The sequence below is a fragment of the Neodiprion fabricii genome, chromosome 1, assembly GCF_021155785.1.
Source record: "Neodiprion fabricii isolate iyNeoFabr1 chromosome 1, iyNeoFabr1.1, whole genome shotgun sequence".
In the NCBI taxonomy this organism is placed as follows: Eukaryota; Metazoa; Arthropoda; class Insecta; order Hymenoptera; family Diprionidae; genus Neodiprion; species Neodiprion fabricii.
This window is the reverse complement of record NC_060239.1, coordinates 8150288-8170953: the sequence shown is the minus strand read 5'-3', so window position 1 is coordinate 8170953 and position 20666 is coordinate 8150288. Positions and strand designations below refer to the sequence as shown.

The 20666-nt window shown below is 37.7% G+C and overlaps 1 protein-coding gene across 1 annotated transcript in view; it reads left to right on the top strand.

The window, feature by feature from the left end:
- The window catches only part of LOC124177767 (suppressor of lurcher protein 1), a 354466-nt gene that overhangs the window by 323036 nt on the left and 10764 nt on the right, over window positions 1-20666 (top strand). The window contains exons 10-11 of the mRNA XM_046560556.1: window positions 2497-2687; window positions 15896-16103. Coding sequence (XP_046416512.1) covers window positions 2497-2687; window positions 15896-16103 — 399 coding nt within the window. The remainder of the gene's footprint in view (window positions 1-2496; window positions 2688-15895; window positions 16104-20666) is intronic.

The following is a 20666-nucleotide window of genomic DNA, read 5'->3' as shown; positions in this document are numbered from 1 at the left end:
GCCTTTGTACTTTCAAACGCTCGATTTCAATTGAATTATATGTTTTGGTCATTTTTAGAGTGAATGGTGAAAAAGTTTTTTTTTCATTTTTAATTCCAGAGTGTGATGGAATAAGCTCATCAATTAATCACAGCTTTAGAGAGGTTACGTTATTTGGCAATTTTTTTTTTGATGCCAAACGTCATCGTTTCACCAAATTCAATTAGTTACAGTCCGTTTTGTTCGTAAATCAATTTCCAAGTTCAATCTGATCGATTTCAGTCGCACTCTTGAAATCTTTGTATCAGCATTGTTTCATTGAGACGAGTTCGTAATAAATATCCAATTGTACCTCGAATACTTAGCGTTTCAAGCATAATGGACAAGGTTCGCAGCATCGTCAGGCTGTAAAATACATTTAACAGTGAGAAACTGAACAATGTCGAACCCTCGTTTTCCCTTGCGATTTGTTTAATCTCAAAAAGGCAAAATTTATGCTGTGCGGGCTTGAAATTTCTGAATAATTGAAAATCGACTCAGCTCGACGGAATACGATGAATGAGAATTTTCATTCGTGTAAGTAACGCGTACAAGAGTAACACATATTTGAAAAAAACGAGAGTGAAAAGCACATCGATGTTGTAATCCAACCGACTTTTAAAATTCTTTTTTTCACTTTCATATTTTCCCCCGTCGCTCATTCTCCCCATTTTCTCTTTTCCCTTGACTTTCACTCTCTCTCTCTCTCTCTCTCTCTCTTTCTCCCTTTCCCTCTTTTCCTCTCCCAACTTCAGCAGAATGACAGAAAGACGAACGGATCGTAGCGAAGTGATGCGATGTCGGCTTCCCACGCGCGTTTTCCAACTCGGAGGATTAATAACTAAATGGACGAGCCGGTGAATTATTGAATAGCTAAGCGCGGGGGGAAACAACAAATTCAGAATTTACACACACCCGGGAAAGCTTGAGCAAGCAAGGCTTGAACAAAGATAACAGCTTCCTCTCCTGCGGTTGTTCTCTTCCGCAAGTTTCACCCCGCTGCATATGCCGAGTTAACCAATTCTTCTCAATTATTCCCCGTCTTGACTCACATGCCAAAAACTCGTCCAAACTTTCGGGAAACAACTCGAGCAGATGGAGCCTCGAACTCGGGTTTCGGGATTTCGACCTTTCGTGTCCTCGGTCAGTCGTTATTGATAAATTCGAATTCGTAGATTTTCAACAAAGGCGCGAGTCTGACATTTGAAACATCGACGTTTTGACTCTTCCACATTTTCGCAAATCAATATTTTACTCTTCGTAATCTTGCCAATTCTTAAAAAAAAAAAAAAAACGCCGGTATAAATTCATCTTTGCATTTTTGCATCGTCAATTTTTATCCCTCCACAAATCATATTTTCATATTTATGGTATTTCTACGTTTTTAACTTCGGTGGTTTGACTTTCGGAATTTCGTCCCATCGACTTTTCGGTCTTTCGTATTTTTGCACACCACCTTCAAATTCAGAATTCTACCCGAACCTTGCGCGTGAAATGACTTTTCACTTTTTCTCGAGATCTAATAACGGGGTGGGGTACAAAACAGCGGAAGACTAAAAGCAGCTAATAGATGGCGTTACGCTTTTGAAGTGATACGAGGGTACATGAGGTACGTGAATGTGGAACACGATTTAATGTAATAACGTCTTAAGAAAGTCGAACGTTCGGGAAAAAAGATTTACTGTTTGAATGTTATTAAAAACATGCTGCCCATTCCTTTGTGCTCTTTTTTTCTTTGATGACACAGACGATTCTCTGATAAAATGAGATAATTTTGATAAAACTGGCACGGAGTTGAAGAATTTCAGAAATTTAGAATATTCAGGAAATTAGCGATCGGTATTTCGTCCTTTCGGAATTCTGGTCCTTCTACACTTTGCGAATTTAAATTTTTCTCCTTCTGAACTTTGATTTTTACCAAATAACTCTTTTAGTTTTTTGGTTGATCGAAGTATTAGCCACTAGCAATTTTTAATTTCGAAACATTAATTTTTTCATATTTTCACATTCCGTGCACTGTTCATTCAGAATGTGCAGACTGTTCTGAAAATACACTTTAGAATAAAAGAGTCTTTGGGTTGAATAAAATCTCGGAAATACAGTTATTCGATCATTCGTATTTATTTGTTTATTTTTTTTTTTTTATTTAATTTTAAATTCGTAACCCGAACGTTTCTCGGCTTACGCACCGTCGTCTTTTTGACTTTTCGGAATTTCAACCCGCGCCCTAGTAACGACGTTTCACGTCTCGTTCATTCGTATAAATGAGAAAAAAGTTAGGCACCCAAGGGGCAAATAAGAAACTCATTTAACCCCTAATTTTCATACGTATTTCCTCGTCCTTGTCGCCAACTTTTCATTCCCTCAAAAAACTCGACAGAAACGAAATTATTCGAGTTGGGTTATCGCACTCCAAACTCAAATATCTCAGAATTTTCATTCCGCGACAAATTTCTCAATTACTTCGAACAATTTCAGATGCGACGGAATCGACTCGCTCCTGGCCTACGTCCTGATCGACGGAAAGATGGAGAAAATCGACGCGTTCTGCGGCTCGATGACGCCTCGACCGTTGATGAGCAACGGGCCGAAGCTCTCGCTGGAATTCAACGGCATCGTCTCCTCCAGACACGTGAGAGGATTCAGAGCGACTTACTCCTTCACCGAGAGTAAGTACTCTGCTCCGTTGCTCTTTAAATTTCTGTAAGATCCAGGGCCGTGAATAATAAATAACAATCAAGGGTTTTCCCGCCGTGCGAAAACTGGGCAATACTCGTCTCACAAAGGGTTGTGAATTAGAAAGGGAGGGGAAGGTTAAGCCCGTCGAGGAGTCAAACTCTCCTCCCTCTCCCTTCCTCTCTCTCTCATCCCGAGAGCCGATACCTTTTGAAAGTGTAAGCACAGCAGCGTAAAGAGGGAATTAGGCAGAAATCCACTCGGAAATTAGCCCTCAACCCCTTCTCCTGGATACGTGCGAAACGGTTTTCCCTGACCTCAATGAATACTCCATAGTAGGTCCCAAAGTGCTCTCACAAGTGTTCCTTGGCGAAGCTAAAGGTCGCACAGGTTTACCCTCGAGGCTGTGAGCCCTCGCCGAATACAAACCGGTTGACGAAATACCCTGGAAACTGCCCTACGGCCTGCCGACAACTTTGGCAAAATGTTATTCGTGCACGGGTACGATTACATCGCTCCCAGCCATCCTTGTTGTTCGACGTATAAATTTTGGTACGCGCGTTGCCGCAATTTTGGTAACGCAAACTTATCGCGGATATTTATTCATAGATTATTCAACACCTTGATGTGCAGATCGATTTTTCTGCTCGACGGTATTACGGAGATGTCGTGCTTCGGCAGGTCGGCGATATCTGGATCATTCGAGCTTTTTCTCTTGTTCTATTATCGCTTGTTGAGGTGGATCGTTGGCCGAATATTAGAACATGGTCTCTATACTATGCATCTCTATACTATGCAAATAAGACCAAATAAAAATGTTTACATGAATTTAATACAATATCGGTATAAATTCTGTAGCTATTGCCCAAAACTTGTGGAAAAAAAATGGAAATAATTATAAAGACTATTCTTCTGGGAGAGTTTTACATTGCAAAAGAATTCAAAAAAATTGCACACATCGTTTACTTCCGAGTACGGAAAGAATTCGACCTTCGTTACGGTTTCACTTGAACCAGTGTAGGAAATAGGGAAGGAGGAAAATACGTAGATTCACTGCCGCAAGTTTAGCATTCGGCTTTCTTCACTGAATCCGGAAGGTTGGATGGCTTCGAGTTTTACCGGTTCAAGTTCCTTCTACATATTCCGCCCGTCTACTTATCCATCTATCCGTCTCTTCCCCTGTCGGTGACACCTCCGTCAAAATTTCAATTTCCCTTGAGTATTCCTGAGAGAGCGATATTAATATGCATAGTACGACACAGTGCCAATTTCTGCATTACTGCGATTGAACACGCGTGGAAATCTCAGATGCGAGAACGTTTGTCAATTTATTGGCAAAATCCGCGTGTCAGCGACAGGTGCGTGCTAATGCGGATTGGAAATGAAACGCGCTAATCATTCATCGCCGGTTTAAGCCGCCAGATTCGAGCCGAAATAAGCGAGAGAGGCCTGATAGGTTTTCGGCGTTGAAAATCCGACTTTTCGAAAGCAATTTGAAAATTACATAATATCTGCGAATGAAAGCTGCTTAAAACTTTTTCACTCCAATTTTCAACGTAGAAGTATTTCACGATTCCTTTCACCTGTCGATTTCTCGTTTCTGTAACCGCCTTGCGGAAGAAAAAAATCTGAAATTTCTTCCCGGAACTTGATGAGAATTAAATACGCTTTTCGCCTTTTTCCTGTTTCCTGATTATGAATCCTGTTTCGTCGATCAATCGCGAAAGAATATTGAAATCTCGGGATGTGTCATTAACCTGTTAACAGCAGGGAAATATCAATTCAAATCTTTTATTAGACGTGAAGTTTATAAAAAAGTCCAATACATTTCTTATTTGGAGTTCCCAACCTGATTTCTGGTCGACATATCGGTCAGCCCTGCAGCTAACAAGTTAAACAATCAAATAAAATGGCTTGGATGTTCCACGGTGTAAAAATCGCACTGATAAAAGTCTGGCAAGCTATTAATTATAAAAGTGGATACCTTTTCAAATGTTCCACGATGAAGAACATTGAAATTATCACAGAAAATCATCTCCTTCGACTCAGAAATATGTTTTTGACATTTTAATAACTGCGGATGAGAAAGGAATGTTTATAGTTCTTGAATTTTGGCGAATCGACCGCTTGACTATTCAGAAATAAAAAAATTTCAGTTGAAAACTCAAGATTCGATAAAACGTTCCATGCATTCCCAGCTTGGTATAAAATATTTCAAACCCCTTTTCCAAGTTTTGAGAAGGTTGAAACAAAAACTGAAGTATTTGAATCGACATTTTCGAAATATCAAATATATTGTTCAACTTTTTTGAGACCAAATGATTCTATTTACACAAAATTGTTTCAAACCTGAACAGATCCCTTAAACTAACTAACGCGATTGGTGAAAAATTTCTGTTCTCCATTCGGAGAGAAGATGAGGCATAGTTATAATTCCTGTCTTCGTGCACAAGTTATACGATTAGATGAAACTTTTACGTGTAATGGTGAGACTTTGTTTTTCACAGCATGATAAAACCCACTACAACTTTCGGAAGTTTAGCTTTCACAACTTTGAAACGCGCTTCAAGTGAGCTCTAGTAGTTCGATGTATTTAACGCTCCTTATGCTTTGGGAAGTGAACTTCTACTCGGCATATTTGTTAATTTATAAGGGCGAACATTTATCAGCGCAAAACTGCAATGAACCCGGAATAAAGCTAACGGTGCAGAATTATTATCATTGCTGAATTTTCCTCCTACTCTATTATTGCACCCGACAATAATCGATGTTTACGTTCCGGCGTAACGATAATAAAACAAACAAATGAGCCTATCCCCCAATTAGAAATTATGTTCTCGGGATAATGATGTACAATTAAGACGTGGAAATATTTTTATTCTCTCAACCAAATATTTTACGTCGTACTTCGTTAAATTCAGTATCGATTTCCGCCGGTAAATGAAAAACGGGGATGGCATGAAAGACTGGAGTAGGTGAACGATCATCATTATTCATAAGAAGTTTTTTAGTTTGAAAGCAAACCGCCCACTTCCTTGGATACAAAAAATGCAAACTCACCCACGTTTTAATTATCATGTAAAACATACCTTTACGTGCACAAAACAATTCAAAATTTCGAGCTCCAACCTCGTTACGCTTCATTTGAATCGTATGGTAATGAAAACCGTGTCTGTTCTTGCAAATCATTAAACTACTGAAACCTCGCATTGTTCAGTTGAAAATCCGAAGCCCCATTTCGGTCTTCCTTTTTTTAGTACAATTAAATAATACTAAATAAAAAATAAGCTCCTTTGCGAATTATTTCCACTGTTTTTAGATTAGCATTTTCATTTTACGTTGGAAGCTGAATTCACGGCGATCGACTTTGACGAACGAATGAATACAAAACGAACACTCGTGAGGTTTGCCTTTTTTACAGCCGAATCTATTCGCTGATTAAAGAGTTTTCGAAATCCTGGGATATCCCGGAACGCCAAAAATCCTTACTATCTATCTATAAAACGACTGCGGCGTTTCGAGTCGCGCCGATATCGCAGGGAATTCACGTCGCCGCTTTGCTCGCGGAGATTGACGCCATAACTAAACTCGAGAAGCCAAGTTTGGCAATAACAGTTTTTGCTTAGATTGTCTAGCAGTCTAAGCTGTCGCTACGGAAGTACGCCGTTCCTAAACTATGTCACGCTTCAAGTAGCTTCGCCATGCGATAAAGTGGACGGCGGATAAGGGGCTGACGATTTTTTCCTTTGTCTTTTTCCCGCACGTAACGAGTTCGGTAATTCGAAAATTTTTCCAAAGCTGTTTGAAACAATTTTCATTAGTGCTGAATTTCATTGCGCATGAAATCTATACATAATTTAGGGTGCTCTTTAAAAACGTAATTTTTTAATTTCGACCAGCGCGCCCGCCAAATTGGCTCCACGTAATTTAAAAATAATTGTCTCATTTTTTTGAATTCTTATCTTAACTCCAACCCGTGCCCCAAGAGGATATATTTCCCCATTCAACTCTTTTAGTGGAACATCAAATCTACCAAACGGATTTAGATCAAATTTGGTATAGGGTTTTTTGAGTCACTGATTACGAATCTGAATACTATATATATATTTTTGTTATCATATTTAGCTTGTGCTCGACTTCTAGCTCATTGAGTTATAATGTGATTCATGAAAGCACAAAAACAAGCCCTCGAAGATTACGTCTTTGCTAATTCACAAAACGCGTGGGCTAATGCATAAAAATGCCTTCTGCATGAAAAATCCGTCGATGAGACGAACAACGAATAATTTACGGCTAATGATGTGATCGTTATGCTAATTCTGCAGAGGGCATCGTGACGCTTCTTTTTAAATCATATCGGATTTATACGCTCCTACTTTATTGTTTCAATATCAAAAGTATTGAAGCAGCTTAGCGGGACAAAAATCGACACTACTTATAAATTTCATTACGAGATAGTCGTAGATTGAGTATTTATTGATTTATTATATTTGTAAGCTATGAAGATCTATTCACAAATACAAGAATATAGCTAATTACAAAAAAGGTTCGGATGTCTATACTTCACTTGATATCGCTTTGAAATTGAGCAAAAACGTAATAGCATTGTCAGATTTCGCCCCACGATGTCTCGTTTTGTTTATAAGTTTATTTTCTACGAATTCAATGAAATCTGTTTTTTTTATCATGTTGGCATGGTCGATCTATCGAGTTTCAAAAATAATCGATTACACACGATCAATCGGGGAAAAATAATCAATTTAGTGGAAAATCAGGTATTAATTCCTAAGTCGTGTCTCAAGCGTCTATTATACGCACACTCGCTGACCTGATTGCGAGTGTAACGTTATACATGGGTCCTTGATATACGACGTACTCATATACAGGTATACTCGAAGATTATTGAACGGGCAGGTATTATAAAAGTTCTTTGAAAACTTTATCAATTTTAAGAAATTGCCGGTTATACGATAGAACCCGGGGCCGAGGCTGCAAGCGGTTGGTTGGATACTCGTTCACTGACTTTTGCCCTACTTCCGGTTTTAAGTGGCCAAGTGTGCAATAATATCCCCTGACAAGTTGTTAAGCTCCGTATATGAAGTGTGCAAGCCTTCGTATCTTGCTTTTGAAATCTCGCAAGGTTTGCGTAGAGTAGATGTTGGATGAAGGTCAAATCGCCATTTTGAAGAAACAAAGTATTGAATTATTTAGAAAATTTCCCCACGATTATTAGAGGATCAAATTTTAGAATTTTTTTAAATAAATTTTAATAAAAAAATGATCGCGCGTCATTTTCAGTGAAAATTCTGACCATGTCTGATGAATTGATAAGCCACTTGTGAAAGTTATTTATTAATTCATCATTTTGGCATGATGGATGATTCAGAAACCCTTCGGTAAGTAAAAAACCCCCATCACATCTCCGGAAGTTATTGGTTAGGCGAATTTAACCACGAAGAAATATCGAGAGAGGCACAGAAGTTGGTATATTTCTTTACAAACTTGGGATATACAGAGAAAGAGAGTCTTGTGAACGATCCAGCAAGCACTGCATACAACTTCGATACCTCGTTTAGTTTTATTTCGATTGTTTCGGGCAAGCTGTGTCGAATTTTGTGTTTTTAGGAACGATATTGCATTATACACGTGAACGGTAACAAAACAAAAGTTTTCCAATATATCTTTCTCCTAGAAAGTAGAAGCAAATACACCTATACATATAAGTATACGAAAATACTGCAAGTTCGTATTTTAACTTGTGTCAACATATGGAAGTCAAACGGTCTTTCTGACTTTCTCTTTTATTCTTCTCTCTCCCTCTCGCTCTGCCCATCTATACGTACATATATTTCTATCCATTACAAAGCTTCGTTGGTTTTAACAATCTGTCTCACAATCCATGTCTGTCGGTGTAAAGACGAATTTACTGTTTCTTCTTTGTTCTCAACGTCGTTTTGTTAAGCACATGAAAAACTATGGTACGTATAATCAAGTTAAAGAGACTGTATATCGTGAGATTGAAAATAAAAATCTTCAAGGCAGTTAATTGAATTCGAATCCCTTTTTCCACCACTATGTTACTCAAACAATATTGAATCCCTGTGTAACTAACAAGCAACGGTACGAGAAAAATGTTAAATACTGTAGAGTATAAATAATATATACATGAATATAACGAAGAGATCGAATATCTTAAAAGTCATTGAAACGCATTAATCACTTTGAATTGAGCCGAAAATGAACCCTGTAAAATTTCACTGATTTTTCGAAAAAGTTTCAATTACTTTGCCAGGCTATCCTCGTTTATCTCGACAGTGTATTTTTTCCACATCTCCCCTGAATTTATCGCCTCGCGTTGACAGGTTTATAACATAAAATAGTTGATGCTCGGTATTTATGAAGCAATCTAGATAAAATCTCTTGGTGATTAATTGTGATTATAAATTCATTTTGCTGAGAAGATAAATCGACTATAATCCTTAAAACTGGTGTCCGCCTATTAAAGCTCGAAGATTACTTAATTCACCTTTTCACTCTTGAGCGTTTTTCGTTTAAACGATGAACCGGACTTTGGTGGCTACATTTTTTCAAAAATATTCCGACAGCAAATTTTCTCCAAAGTTTCTTCACATTCATCGATTTATCGTTCGAAGAGAAATGTCTTTAACAAATATTTCGTTCTTTATATTAAGCAGGTGGGTTTGAACTCTGCTTGGAAGTTTTGATCGATCGTCGATTTACGGGACGTGCCTTTTTGCCGAAACATGCGGAACGTATCGCGGTATACCATCCCTCGCAATGACGTCATAGATCCTATAAGCTCCCCTCGAAGTGTTAACTATTCCTCCAAACATATTGGCGGATTTGCGCACGGCCTCTTCGCGTGTAAATTGCGGCTTATCAAGACTCACGGCTTTCATAGTTTTCCCCGGAATCGAGGTCGAGGGCTTAAATCACCCACTTCCAGTAATGATTTGCGAAAAAAAGATTCCTTGGAAATATTGACCGAGCAAATGAGAAGAAATACAGGGGCCGCAAGAAAGTTTTTTTTTATTTTACCGACAGTCGATCAGTGTAGCTAACCTTATAAATTATGCAATAATTCTTACTCAAGGGAGAACAACGCGATGAAGTTTTGTAAGAAGAAGGAACGAAAAAAATTATAAAAGTTGAAACTGATTACGCATTCTTAATGAAAACTGGAAAGAAAAAGCTGCAGCTTGGCTTTTATCCCGATCGAATAGACTTTCCCAATCACACGAGAAGACAATATGACTGAACAAAAATGAAAAAAGAAAAAAAATACCGAATTGATTATCTCTCGATAGTTGGAAATAAACGTTGATCCGTGAAGTAATCAAACTGTAAGTGCTTTTCGTTGAATTATCTAACAATTCCTTCAGCTCGTGAACTGCAATTCAATGCGCAGGTACGTGTTATATAAGTTTCACTCGTTAAAAGTATAAAGTTGTAAACTATGAGGAAGTGGAGATAAAAAAGAGTACGTACGGTTGAAACAATAAAAGATCGAAAGAGAAAACCTATCAAATAAATGCAGTTTCCGGACTGGCGCACTTTCTACGCGTTTAACACACGTGAATAACGGGCTGCTGCATTCTCCATCGATTGTAATAAAATAACGCACTCGAGACGGCGATAAGGAACCTAAATTGTACCGAGAAAAATTTTGTAACAGTTTAAATAGCGCGCCTACTACGTAAATAAAAATAAGAAAAGTAGGCGAATGCGAGAAGTGTTCGTGGACGAATGAGTTTCATCGGTTCTCACTCTGCGAGAAGTCTCCGAAGGAACAACATCTAATCAATACGTCGTAGTCAACATTTTCAACCTATTCGCACATTTAAAGGTATCTAATTTCACAATCTACATTTTCTTTTTTTTTTTTTCTTTTCCTATTGAAGAAAATCTGGTCACATGTTTTTTTTTTAATCTAAATGAACACGTTATAATCTTAACAAGTTTGTAATAATTAAAAGTGAATAGCCATTTACGAAAATGAAGTCTGTATGATGAGAACGTGGCACAACAGCTTGACAAAATCCGTGATTGAAATATCTACTGCCTTTTTTACCAAAAAACTACAGAACCCGCTTTGACAACAATAAAGTAAAAGCTGATTAAAAATGGAAAACTGTTATCGTTTGAATAAAAGATTAGTCACAAAATATGATCGAGTTAAATTTGACAATGAACATTTATATATAGAGAAGGCGTATTTAATCTTGCGAATGAAAGAATAGACGAATGAACGATTAAAATTGATTAATATTTACAATTTTATTTATACAAAGTTATACACCTATGATTTATTCATTTATTGAATGGAAACAAAATATATACATTATACAGTTCACCTAAAAAAAAGAGAAATTCACTCGGAATGAATAATAAAACGACATTGACCAATTTTACATCTATAAATAAAGGTACATGTCTAAACAATTTTCTTCATAGCTTGAACCTTGTATCCTTAATAATAAATCTTCTTTCTTTTTGTGTTAAATGAATACTTCTTATGATGGACAACAATTGCTACAATTTGTATAAGTCACTTCCATAAAAAAAGTTTTTAACTACGTTCATTGTTACCACAAATGAAAATTACAGTTTTAAGTATAAAATGAAAATAAGTTTTGCAGCAGCTGTAACCGTGAAAAAATATGGCGTGTTTTCTGATCACTACTCGTACGATAGTTTCTAGTAACTGTAACGAATAAATTAATTCTCAGTTTGGCAGTTTCATGCGGAGGGCGGCGTAGAAAAATGTCTATAAATCCCTGATTGACACGAATAATTGAAAATATTGAAAGGACGATACTTTTGTGGCTGGGTGCCTTATGAATCTTCGCTCGCCTCCATAAATCCGATATCGAAATGTCGCGGCGGCGTCCAACTGTGCTGGATAGCTGATGCCTCTGTGTCCTATGACCTGTCCGCAATAAATGAGCGAACGAAACGCACCCAGGGGATGAACAAAGTCTTCGAGGGTAAGAACGTGGGTCGCTGCGTGAGAAAAGATGAGAAATTGCCATCCGAGCCGATTCGGAAAAAATACTTTCGTTACAATGTTTAAAAATGGCAATTTTTCGGGGAAAAAATTTATGCTGAATTCAAAATAATATTACGTCGACGCATATGTGACAAAACTTTTTAACGATGTGATCAATTTAAGACGAAGTTCTTTTGTCTTCTCGTTTTTATAAAATTTGTAGGATTTCTGACACCAAAATTTTGAGTATCAACAAGAGTGAAAAAGTGCTTTTGTCACGTGTGAAAAAATTCGAGTAAATTTTCATCCTGCCAGAAAAATTATTATATCTACTTAGATCCGAATTTTCTTTTTATTTAATCTGATCCAATTATACGTAACTTATAGATCCATTCGGATCGGATATTGGACTTAATACTTCCCAGACTTTCCAATTTCAGTTTTCCCAATAAGAGACGAAATTCCTAAATCCGAATTTTCGATACTTGGTTTCTGAAGTATGTGCCTTTCGGGCGGTGCATCCGCTCTAAAAAACGAAGAGAATCACTCGGCGGGAAGAAATCAGTTCGAGAAGGAAAATTCTGGGAGGGTTGGAAACTTTTTTCCGTCATGAGAAGCCGTTTCGTGCCATTCGAACAAATTGTCAAAGAGATAAAATAAATTCTACACTTTATCGCACGAAGGGTACTTTGCAGCTCGGACGGCGGTTCTCACGCTAAAAACTTTTTGCTCGTCTATATGTTATACACATAGCCTGTATAGCCCTGTATAAGCATGTACATGATGTCTGGCTACTCCTCGTTCACGAGATCGCAACCTTTTTGCCTGCCTTTTTTCGGTCTATGTCTTTTTTTGCTCGTCGCGTATCTGCGGTTTGTATCTTTTTGAAAAATATCACATTGCCTTGCGTGTTTGTAGGCAAGACATTTTTTATTAACAGGGTTGAAGTTTCGAATTTGAAAAGTTCCGAAAACGCCCAAGTCCGAATTATTTGGTAACGAAACTTGAAGCAAGGGTTTCAAATTTTTAAGAAACAACAAAGTTTAACTTTCGGAACTTTGAGCATCGGCTCTCGGGCCATTCGGAACTTTGATGTTTCGTGAAAGTTTGATTACTTTACTTCAAGTTTCACCACACAAAAATTCGGAATTTTTCACCTTTCGGAAATTTTCAAATTCGGAATTCCAAATCCGCCCCGTTAAATCAAACGTTGGGACAGAAGCGTGACTGCGGTAAAATTATTTATCAACAATTACACATGCGATAGAAGGTTCGCAGGGGATGCAGGTAACGGAAATGACGGGGGTGGGGGGGGGGGAGTTAATTAGAATTCAAAATCACGCTGACGTAGTGCAAAATTGAACCTGATTATAACGCGACACTGTATGCACATACATTGTCGATGAATTTACAGCTTAACGCAAATACCCTAATAATGCCAACCTAATTAGAATGTATTAATATTAATCACGGATTCTCGGATAATCGATTCCACAATCTGCCCAGCTATATAAACCGGCTTTGTGTGTCCCGGCTCGTTGTCAGTCGCATCACGGCGTTTCGATGCAAAGTTTCCCTCAATTCGCCAGCAAACTAAACACCTGAAATACGAGTGACGGGAAAATCTACACGCCATGCAGTTTTTGTCCGCATTTTTATTCAAAATTTATACTCCATCTTCATCCGAAGTTAATTTTGGCGAGAATCCTAAGATCTCAACCGAAACCTTAATTCCCTACGAGGTTCGATTTCGCTTGCGAACCAAGGCGACGAAGTTTGTCGAAAGAGTAAAGTTTCACGTATACGATCGAGATCTAATGTGCGAAGGCAGTGATGAAACACGAAACAAAGCACACAAAGCGAGACCCAAAGAGGATCGATCTCTTTCTTTCTCTCTCCCCCCCCCCCCCCCTTCCCTCTATTTCTCTCTTTCTCTCTTCCTCCCTCTCTCGTTCCCGGAAAAAATAGAGAGCGAGAGGGATGGCGTGAGGAAATCATAGAAATAGAGTGAGGATCAGTTCCGATATCGCATGTGGCTGAGGCAACTTTGCTCGGCACTTATGAAACGCGGTGTCTGAAGATTGATCGATTTCTAGTACGGGGCTAATGGAACTTGAAGAAGACAAAACCAAGAGACAGTGTCGCTCTCTTGAAAGATCAGATTCTGTTTCAATTTTTGTCAATATAAGAAATCGGCGACTCTTCGTCGCCGGTTGTAGTTTCCTCGCTCGATGTGTTCGTCATTTTGAATGAAACCGATGAAGTTTGAGTTGTCCGTGAGGGTTTCGGGGGAAGTGGACACATCGGCAAATCGATGGGTGGAACGAGAATGAACGGAAATGGACAAAAGCAGCCAGCTCCTTTTTCCACGTGGCTGCGGGTGTGCTTTGGAAGTTTGTTTTATGAAAACAAATCAAATTCTATTCGTCCATTATCTACCTAGATTCTAGAGAAAAAGGAGGAGGTTCGTTACATACAATTTGACACTTTTTATCAATTTTACTACGAGATAGCGACGCATTGGTATTTATCAAATTTCATGATCGTGAATCAGGAAGACCTCTTCAAACATATACAAAAATAGAAAATACTACAACGTAAATAGAAGCTCGGAATATCGATGCCTGATTTCAAATCGGTTAAAAATGGTCGAGAATCTAATAGACTCGTTTGATTTTACTCTACAATGATTTATTTTATTCGGAATACTATTTTCTACAAAGTCTATTAACATCGTCATATTAACATCGTTAAATATTAAACTATACTAGTTTGCGCCGATATTGATTATGATTAAGAAGTAATTTTTCAGTAAATAATCTTTCGAATAAAATGTGCTATCTCAGAGTGTCGAAAAAATTTAAATCTAGTATGTTATTAATCGTTTCGAAGTGCATCCCGTGATAGAAACAGAAAAAATATATTCTTCGTACGATCAAACATCTTTTTAAAATTGTTTTCTATCTCACTTTCACAAATCTGTTTACCTTATCCATCACTTCCAATTCGAAATAACCTCATTGCTACGTGTATTTTTTGCTAAAATGAATTCTTCTGAATGATACAGTGCACAAAACGATGGGTATTATTACTAAGAGACGAAGTATTTCAAAGACTGCTACACGTAGTCTCCTACTTGTACGACCAGAATCTCGAGGGTTACGGTGCAGGTCGATTCTATAGAAACCGAGACGACATCTTGAAGAAGCCATTACTCAAAACATATTTTAATGGAATGACGTCTTTCTCCCCTTTGTTGAACGAAAGTACAAACTGCGAAGCAGCAAACGTTGCTCGTGAAGTCAAATACATAACGACGGGAATCTTGGCATCGAATTGACGTGGATTATAAGAATAAAGCGGTTTGTTATTATGATTTTTCATTGTTGTATCCATGAAGAATAATTACACCGCGGTTAAATTTATACTTTTCTCATCTGTCAGAGTGATTAAATCGATGCTCGCGCCCCTTACGTTGATTATTATTTAACGATTGAGAAAATATCAAGTATCTAATCCAGAAAAGAAGAGACTGAAAAAAACTAACAATACAATCAATCTTAAAAAATAGGTTCGATAAATCAAATTTTAATTGGTTGAAATGAATCTTACACCGTTAGCGCAGGAATAAATAATTCTCTCCTCGAAAGGAAAAAAAAGTTTCCTATGCTAATAATATTCGATGGATCGCATTCTTTTTAAAGTTTTTTTTTTATCTTCTGGAAGAGGAAATGCTAACATTTAATGAACTTTCTACGAAATTGCCTGAAATTAAGTTTAAACAAAGTTTAATGTGTGTATATATATATATACATATTGTAATAAGGTGCAACTTTATTAAATTTGACCTATAATTATTTTGCATACGACGCTTTGTCGCTTAGTTGAGGAGCTGTGAATTTATTAATGAATTCATTACGAACCGAAACGAGGCACCCTTCATTAAAACTTGCCGGTTAGTTTCGACACGACGAAGGAAAAGGAAAAAAAAAGTATTTTTCCGATAATATTATCATTGAAAAAAAAAAGAATACATTCAATTGCAGGCTGTTGGAAATTCCCTTCAGTATAATGAAAAACAAGTTGTTTAAAGTAAAACATTCATTAGCCTACTGTTTCGACAATTTTATCGCGAATGAGTTAAAAATGGACGCTGTCATAAAGGGAATCTTCTTCTTTTCCTGTTCACAGATTTCGGCATCACGACGGGTCGCCAGCTGCCGGAATATCCCTGCGCGTTCGTCTTCAACAGTAACGAGACTCGAAACGGAACATTCGCCTCGCCAAACTACCCCGGCTACTATCCGAGAGACACGGAGTGCCATTACTTCTTTAACGGACAACCGAAGGAGCGAGTCCACCTCCATTTTCACTACTTTGACGTCGAAGGAGTGCTGCCGTAAGTCGAGGAAAAAATGTTGGAATAAATAATGAGAAATCTGCCGTTTAAAATGTATATATTTGATCGCGGGGCTTGCTGTTTGCAAAACATCTCGATGCGTAAGAAATAAATTGATGCTACTTATTGATATAAATATCAGCTTCGCTACCGGAGCGATTTATGCCAATTGTCTACTGATACGAGTCTCAAGAAACGTTGAATTCTAATTAGATACAGCTGACGTTGAGCGCTTTACAGACGATGCTGATATTATTATTGAAGATTGGAGTCAATATGTACACTGATTTCTCGCAGTAACAGATTTTTTTGCAAACCAATGGTCCCGCTACGAGACTCATACCGAAGCTGTAATGAAAACGTGTGTATCTTGAACAACAAACTTTAGCAGCCCTTGCACGAGAGCTTGGAGAATTTCGTGCTTTGAAGGAGATTTCTATTCATTAATTTGCCACCAATCTGGAAGGCGGCCACGACGAAGTTTAAAAAATTTGAAAATAAAAACGACCCTAGTTGAATACAAGCCCCGTTCAACTTTCGACTGATTATTATAGCGACAAGTGAAAATTGAATTTAACACCCGGCAAAATCGAGTTACACGCCTTCGGTGATGTTCGTAATTGTAACGGGGGGTTGCGGGTGGGGGTGTTATGGTTTAATTAATCAAATTCATCAAGCACCTCCTCCTCCTCCCCCATCCATGCACCCTTTGCTAGAAACGCTACATATCCCGCTGTGTGTATACATATATATACATACATATGTATATGCCTATGTATATATGTATGTACACGTATATATCTCCTTTCGCCTGCAAGGATTCCTCTCCAATCTTTGGATACACGGTATATCACGTATTCCGAGACTGGCTGATACCTAGCAAGTTTCAAAGTTACCTACCTGGGAGATTGCAAATTGAGTAATTGATATCAAGGCCCTGTCTTGGCCGTCTCTGCCTTCCGCGCTCTATAAATCTGGGATTCGTACCAACTACCGTGTAACGAGCGTTTTCGTGGGAATTAAACGGACCCGTTCAATCCCCTCGAGAGATCTCGAAATATATCTTCGCGCCGCGGCCGTTTCAAAGGCGCGGAGCCGGCGGTCCTTGCAAAACTATTGGCCTCTGCGCAGGCTGTCTTTACCCGTGCTGGTACCTGTAACTTTATTGACAAAAACAAGCCGGAAACATTGTTTTTTCGCAATAATTTTCATCGCCGTGAAAAGGGGAGAGTCGGTTATTCTGTCCAATAAATTTGAGCGATTATCTCGAAAACGGCCGAGTAAAAAATTTGAGACTGATAAAACTTGACAGCCAAACGAAAGCGTTTTAATAGAGATGTTCAAAAAAAAAAAAAATCGTGTATAACAAAAAATTTATACATTTGAAAAAGAATAAATATATAAACTGTGAAAAACGTAATCGTTTATTTGGAAAAAATAATAAGCAGGAAAAAGTATATGTTTGTTGATAAGACATTGAAAATGGATTTATTTCTAGTATAACCGGAGGTTCAAATTGAATGGGACATTGGATTTTTTCATGCCCATTATTTGATTGTAAAATCATGTAAGTTTCAAATTTTTTCATCGAAACGTTTCCGAGATCATCGCGGAGTTTGTCGGACAGATCGACAAACCAACGTTCAGACCGACATTTTTCTAAAAACCCTTATTTCGTATTCTAGAGGTTCGAAAACGTGAAGATTCGCTGAAATTGAAAAAAAAAAGTGATTTTCAAAGGTTACGAAAATCAAAAATTAATTTTATACGATGAAAAAGCGCCGCAGCGATCTCGGATAAAAACTGTTGAGCACGTTCCGTGCATCTACATAGCTATTCAAACCTTATCCTTCTTTCAAATCCCTCGTTTCAAAAGTTAACTTCAATATTGTCAGAGTCAAGGCCGGTTGAATTTGAGTAAAGGGTGTTGAAAACAAGTAAAAAGAACTTGTACCTTCTCAAAGCCACCTCTCTTTGTGGTTCGCTCATTTACTCTTGTTCTGAAACTTTCGGATTTTCGTTTTATAAACAAACGGAACAAACAAAGCTGCCTATTCTTTTATGTAGAGTTACATTGCTAAAGCTACACTCTGGAGATTTTCATACGAGAGTACGTCAGGGTTAAAAATTTAAAAACATCTACATCACGTTCGAGTTTACCTATCGGTTATTCGGACAAGGCTGCGATGCTTCAAATAATTGTTTTTTCGATTCAACCGTGAAAATTAGATAAAACCGTGCGAATTTATACGAAGTTTATACTTAAGTATAACCAACTGAAAGTCAAGTAGCTACCAGAGTCATTTGAAGTCTTTCGAATTCTTCAAGTTCTGCAGTTTTGTTTTTGCAGTTTTGCTTTTGCATTCACTAAATGACAGAGTGGGCCGTCCGTTCCTTTAATTTTTTTCCTTCTTTTTCTCCTTCGCTTTGCTTCTTGTACCTATAATACTTTACTTTTCCTCTTTCCTTTTTCAACAAACTTTTCGGATGGATTATCTTTCTTGCCGTTATATCTTGCTTACTTTTATCCTCTCATAACAACACCGCCATGCCTTCCTGATGTATCAATTTCTTCGAGTGAAACATCCAATTCCTTCTCACAATTGATACGTATAAACTGAAGTAGCTTCGTACAACTCCATATAAGCCCACATATGTACATACATTGGTACATATGTACTATGACATGTAGTTTTTTTTTCCTTATACGTACATCCTTGCAAGCTTATACACAATTTACTTTACCAGGGTCAGTTTATGTCAGGATTCGGAATCAAAACTTGCCCCGAAATGAGGTGAAATTTTCCACATTTCCAAATACGTTACTGCGAGGGTATATTTTTGGCAAAACGTGTTTTTTTCCCTTCTTCTCTCCCGTCCAAACGTCTGTAATAATTATTTTTTTCACCTATCCAGCATAGCTTCGAAGCGCAAAAAAATATCTTGTTGAATCGCGAATAAGGTAATCTTACTTTCCGATCAGTTTTCCAATAAATGTATACATATGTGTACATTACATATAGTATATTTATACGGGTAAGGCGTACACGCATGTGAGGCAAAAATCGATCGAGCATCGTCGAGAAACGTAAATATATTAATAAAACATTGAGTAGGTATGAAAGAAAGAATGAACTGGTAAGAGGATGGGAAAGTTATGTGATGATTCTAGTCGAGGACAGGATGGCGAAGTAATAAGTCGCAGGTTGTATAGAAAAATATACGCCTTTATATACGTACGCACAAGGCCTCGGAGTGGAGCTATAAATGAAATTAGATTACTCATGGAACTGCCAAGTGGGAGCCACGATATCAATTTATGGCATACCTAGCCATAAGCGAGAGACGTGATCATCTCGAGATTTTTTTCGTGAAAAATCGAGGGAAAGATTTCATCGTACGCGATGACAGACGCGGCAATATTCACCATTTATTATTCGTAACTTACGATGTATAGCGCTTTGTTGACCTGGCAAAGAATAAATATTTTTACTACATCGGTGGCGAGTTTTTATTAATACTATTTTTCCGATTCTTCCGTATCGAGAATCGATGATTTATTACAAATTACTCGGTATTTTTCTGCAACGTCTTCACACTGTCCGTCAGCTAGAAGTATGATTTTTTTCGACGAAAGAATAGAAAAAAAATTGATGAAATTCCAAGTTATGACGTAACTTCAGCATTGAATCTGTGAAAAATATACGTGCCGCACACGTTGCGTTACGTATGTAATTAACTGCTTGTTCGTTTACTAAAGTAATGCAAAAAAAAAAAAAAAAAATGATGTATTATTTGTATTCCTCTCAGATCGTTATTTATTTATTTGGAATCAACTTTATTCAATCATAATTCATGTAACAATTCGTATTTCATTATCATCTCGATAATTATCTTCCGTCAACGATTATTCAAACTTAAAAATGATAAATATATAGGAGTATCTAGAGGAGAATTCTTATCTTTGGTTCGTTTCTACTAGTATTCAACCTAAAAATGATGATTGTAAAAAAAAAAATGTACCATCGAAATTTCGTAAATTGCTAAGGCCAAGTCTGACAGCTGCAGACTCTCTCGTAGAAAATTTAATGACCGACTGACCAGCTGGCCGTAATCCTTGCTCAGCCAAGCCTCTCCTCCTCTAATATGCGTGTGCGTGTGTGAACAAATTTGTATTTACCCTTACACATGACTTCGGTTAAAACGTTTGTTCAATTAGAACAGTTCGTGATGGGAATGTAAAAGGTTCTTTACACGTCGAGGTGATTTGCAAAGTACAACTGGAGTTTCTCACGGAGTGAGGGGGCGAAAAAAAGAAAAAGAAATAACCCCCACCCAAAAAAAAAAAAGAAAAAGAAAATGACTCGAAACGGCAGGTAGAGAGCTTTTCCCTAATTTAGCTCGAATTCATATTTGAAGAGCGAGATTGCTCGTAATCCTTTCAGAAACCCTTTTGCCCAAAGGGTAGCTCACGCCTCGCTCCGGCAATATTTCACCGTGCGTCTTCGTGACGGTGTGCAATTTACGCGAAAAAAGGCTACGTAGCCCGCGGAGAGCGAACCC